We start from the raw sequence: 4,542 nt of genomic DNA, 5'->3' as shown, positions 1-4,542 counted from the left end.
GCCCTCCTCTCCGCCAGGCAGACCCCCCCAACCTCCCCAGCCTGTCCCCATGGCAGAGGGGCTCCAGCCCTCGGAGCATCTTCCTGCTCTTCCTCCCTTGCCTGTGGCACAGGGTGCTGCTAGTCACGCAGACATCACTCCATTATCGTTCTTTGCAAGCCATAGCTGTGGTCCAGGATCCAGAGGCTTTCCACAGCCTTTCTGGAAGATGGGAAGGTTGACGTGAGAGCTACGGTGATTTTTCATGTGACAATCATACACGTTAACAAGGGAGAGGGAATGGAGTGAGTCTGGAAAGGGAACATCATGTCATGCTTCAGTCAAATCCACGGTGGGGAGCTAGGACTTTCCAGCCCCACGGACTCTCAGCTACCAGCTACCCCTGGGAAATACTGCATTAAAAAAAGGAGAATTTTTTTTTATCTGTCATAAGATCAAAATTGCAAACTATTTTTTCATTTTGAAGCTCCGTTGTGCCTGTAAACTTTGGTTAAATGCAAACCAAGCTACTTTCTCACATGAGGAGGTCCAGAGGGAATCCACTGTGCTCAGGGGTAAGAGCAAAATAAGATGTCTGGAACCAACCAGAAAGCACTTGGGCTGTGTTCTCTGAGCCAGCCGACAGCTAAGCCGCCTGCCTTCTTCTGGGGGTCTGTGCCTGTAGCAGAAGATCTTACTGATCTCAAAAACCTGTAGTTCCTTCCTCCCTGGTTTTCATCAGCTGAGCTCCAAAATCTTCCCTCATTCCACAAATTCCCCTCTCTGCAGTAGTGGAGCCTGGATTAGTCCCATGGTGGGACCTCAGGCAACACGGGAACGGTGAGGGGGGTTTGTGGAAGGACCCTGGATCTGGCTGGACGTGTGAGCTCAGACTCTTCCCTATATAGAAGTTAATTTCCTTCCATGCCAAGGAGTCTCGGAGGTTTCCAGACTGGAGCCCACAAGATTGCTTCTTCCCTCTGGGCACACTCTGTCTGCAGTCCGGAATGGCATCCGCAGTCTGGGATAACTCAGCCACCGATGCCAAGGGAGATGAAATACCTGATGCTTTCACCGCCTGTAGCCTGAGGGGTGTTGGAGCATCACGCAGAATGACCTGAGGGAGCAGAAAACTGGAGCCAGCTGCCCTGGCACCAAACCCAAGCTAGACTCAGGGAAACCACATTGCTGCTTTTATCAGCCTCCAGTGATTTTCCAGTGATTTTCTCACGGCAAGAACTCCTGCTCTAACCTGAACCAGCAACGCACCGTCTCATTGCCGTTTCTAGTTAAACAGAGCAACGAGATGTCCAGTGAAATAAAACCCTGGATTTTTTTTTTCCAGTGCTTAGTGTCAGAACTATGTTAAGAAGCCCTTCGGAGGGTCTGAGCTCCAAGAGGCTTGTCAGAAAAATCACGATCAAAATCTATTACAGAGAAGTGAATGACATTCCTAGGGCAGTGAACGAGCGTTTGCCTGAAAACTCGGAGAACTTAGAGGAGAAAAATTGGTTTGCTGTGCAGAAACGGGAAGCATGCTTGGAAGTCCGACTGTCCTAAACCCTGCAGCAAGTATTTACAAACAGAGCTGTGTTGTGCAAAGCTCTGCTGCCATCGCAGGGCTCGCCAGCATCGCTGTAAACCGAGTGAAGAGGGCTACAGGCGCTGCTGGTGAGCGTGGTTTCATGAGATGCCTTCTGCTAGAGGGGTAACGGGTTGTGCTCACATCCCGCCTCCAAAAACTCTGCAGGAGCTGCAGACCCTTCCTCATCTTGGCAGTTTGATTCCTTCTTGTTTCCAAATCCTGCAGCGAAGCCGGGCTTGTGCCGTTCAGCTGTCGTGGAAGGCAGCTGGGATTCCAGCTCCAGGCATGGGCTGCAGGGCACGATCAGTCCCTGCAGTGAGCTAAAGCAGTGCTCTCAGGGTGGGGTGAGTTTCTAGGAAATACGTAAATAGCTTCTTTAGAAGTGCTTGTGTGAATTTTGGGGGATTTCTCACACAGAGCGAAGAGCCTCTGGCTGTGAGCTGTGGAGAAATGAAGGCTGACGCGTGGCTCTGGGTCCGGCACAGACCCAAAATACTGAAAATTTGGAAGTGTAATATAGAGGGAAGATCTCATCAGGAATGACCTTGATGAAAGCCTGGACTCTGCTGAAGGTCGTCCTGATTTAGGAGAGAATTCCTGCAGCCAGGAACACTGCAGGGCAGCGCTTCAACACAGGCTTACATCTCAAGCGAGAGCTTAAATTAAATGCCTGTAGAAGTGCTCTCCTGAGGAAGTTTGGACGTGAGCCTGCTCTTGCCGTGCCTGATGGCACGGGGTGGGCTGATGGTCTGCCCCGTGGTCTTTTCTCTGGTAGCTGGGCCACCAACAGTTTCACAAAGGGTTTGTTGGTGAGGTTCTCAGTGGTGCTAATCAGCTGGTCTTATGGGTGGTTTTTCTTTCAACACTGATAAAATCAAGTAACCAAAGACCAAAGAGATGGAAACCAACATCGACCAAGTCAACATCAATACAACATCAACCAAGTCAAACCCATCCAAGGGTGGTTTCTCTATATCACAAGACGAACCAGCCAAGCTGTGTCACCAGCTTTGTTGTGTGTGTTGTTTCCTACAACATCTGAACCCTCAGCGAGCCACTCCTTTAAGGATCTAAGCTGCTATTTGGAAAGAAAAGCTTGTGGTCCCTGTGGTTCTAAGGAAACACAGTGGAAAATACAGTTCTGAGTGTAGCTGGAAAGGAAAAGAACCAAAAAGTGACCGGTTGTGAGCCAGCCTCAGTCTGTCGGGGTCTGAGTCACCGGTCCCAAGAGCTTGGGCTGGCCGGTTGCGATACAACGGCGAACGTTACGAGGAACGCTAAATAGCATCAGAATGAGATCTTATTTAAGTTATATAGCAACGCACACCATGGCTGCATCTGAGATGTAACCTTACATCTCAGGAAAACCTGACTTCTCCCAAGAGTGTGATTTCTCACACTTCTTAAGTCGGAAGAGACTTTTGTGCTGCTTTCAGTTGCTCAACACAAAGGGGGAGGGGTGGTGGTGTTGAAATCCACCCTGTTTTCACCCTACCTTTGGCAGCAGGGGTTTTGATCTCTGATCTGTAGCTGTATTTTACGAGCTCATGCACTATGGCTTGCATGTTCTCAGAAAGCTTGCCTCTCCGATGGATCCAGCTGCCTAAAACTGAGGCTGTTTTATAACCAGCTCTGGAATCAGCTTCATTCTGGGGCTCTGCTGTCGCGCTCTCAGTGCACATTCAGCTGGGATGGATCAAGGGACCCCCAAACTTGGTCCTTTTCTTCCCATCCTCTCCCTGTCCTGGCCATCTCCATAAGGCGAATGATGACCCTCGCAGCTGCTGCATATGTTGAGCGGCGACTGCAGAGGTGCTGCCCTCTCTTTGCAGCTGCACAGAGCTGTGTCTGCAAGACGTTCACCTTTTTCATCCTCCCTATCCTAGCTGGATGCCTGTAACAGCCTCTGCCTGCTCTGAGGAACTGCATAAAAGCAGAAGATGCTTGGGGGAGAGGTTGGTTTATCTGCTGGGCTCTTAGCACTATTCCAGTTAAGTCATCATCAGTCATTCCCAAAAGGTCACTGGGATTTATTAGATTTCTATTTAGACTTATAATTGGTCTCCTGTTTCTAAGAACACTTACGGACTTTAAGTCCTTGAAGACATTTCATTTTCCATCAGTGCCTCCGTCGTGCAGATCCTGGAAACTCATTTCTGGTGGCTAAAGAGCAAATACTGTTCTCATAATAGGAACTTCCCTTCTGATCCTTTTGGGCCACCGCCAGTTCCTCCTCCCTTAGCCTGCGGCCATGAGACACATTTCTCACGAGCCTCTAATCTCGTTTTGTTCCCACCTGACAGTTTGGGAGGGTGTTATGTACGCAGACAGCGATTTGGTTTCCAGGAGGAAGCTGACACTTCTCTTTCTATTGTTTGTTGTTATATCTTTGTCTTTTTTACAGCCAGGGAAGCTTTCGAAGAGGCAGGAAACATCTTAAGTGGCCATGTAACGATGGGGATGTATTTTGAAGACGATGCTTTGGCTATGTAAGTTGTTTCTCTTTTTCTTCGGTGAGAATTCAAACTGATCTGCAGTGGCAGCCAGTGCCTAGAGCAAGTGTCACTGGCCATGATGAGTGTGTACCAGCAAAATCTAAGCAGCTACTGTGTGATTTAGTCTTGTGAGGAGGTTGGTCAGGACTCAGCCAGACGGAGATGTAACTCTGGCTCTGCCAATGACTCACAACCTGCCCATGGGCAACTCATTTAACCCTGTTGAAATGGACAGTCATCTCCCTTCCTGTTCCTCAAGTTCACGCTGGGTATTTTCAGTCCTCCAGCTGTGCCAGCCCCCCACGCATCTGTTGGGTTCCTCATACAAATGGGACTAAACTTCTAGGGAGGAAATAACAGGCTGGAAAAATGCTACCCTCCAGCCCTCCAGCTAGGCTCAGTGTGCGAGGAAGGAAAAACCAGTTCCCTCCTTCTCTTTCTACCAGGGAGAAGTATAAAATGGTTTAGGTTGGAAGGAATCTT

At 49.3% G+C, this 4,542-nt stretch overlaps 1 protein-coding gene across 1 annotated transcript in view; it reads left to right on the top strand.

Moving 5' to 3' along the window:
* TXNDC16 (thioredoxin domain containing 16) overlaps positions 1-4,057 on the top strand; it is a 24,497-nt gene extending 20,440 nt beyond the window's left edge. The window contains exon 15 of the mRNA XM_010161698.1: positions 3,969-4,057. Coding sequence (XP_010160000.1) covers positions 3,969-4,057 — 89 coding nt within the window. The remainder of the gene's footprint in view (positions 1-3,968) is intronic.
* The last annotated feature ends 485 nt before the right edge of the window (positions 4,058-4,542 follow it).

This window comes from Eurypyga helias, unplaced genomic scaffold (genome assembly GCF_000690775.1).
Source record: "Eurypyga helias isolate BGI_N326 unplaced genomic scaffold, ASM69077v1 scaffold26581, whole genome shotgun sequence".
NCBI lineage: Eukaryota > Metazoa > Chordata > Aves > Eurypygiformes > Eurypygidae > Eurypyga > Eurypyga helias.
The sequence above is the reverse complement of the archived record's forward strand: the minus strand, read 5'-3'. Positions and strand labels throughout refer to the sequence as shown.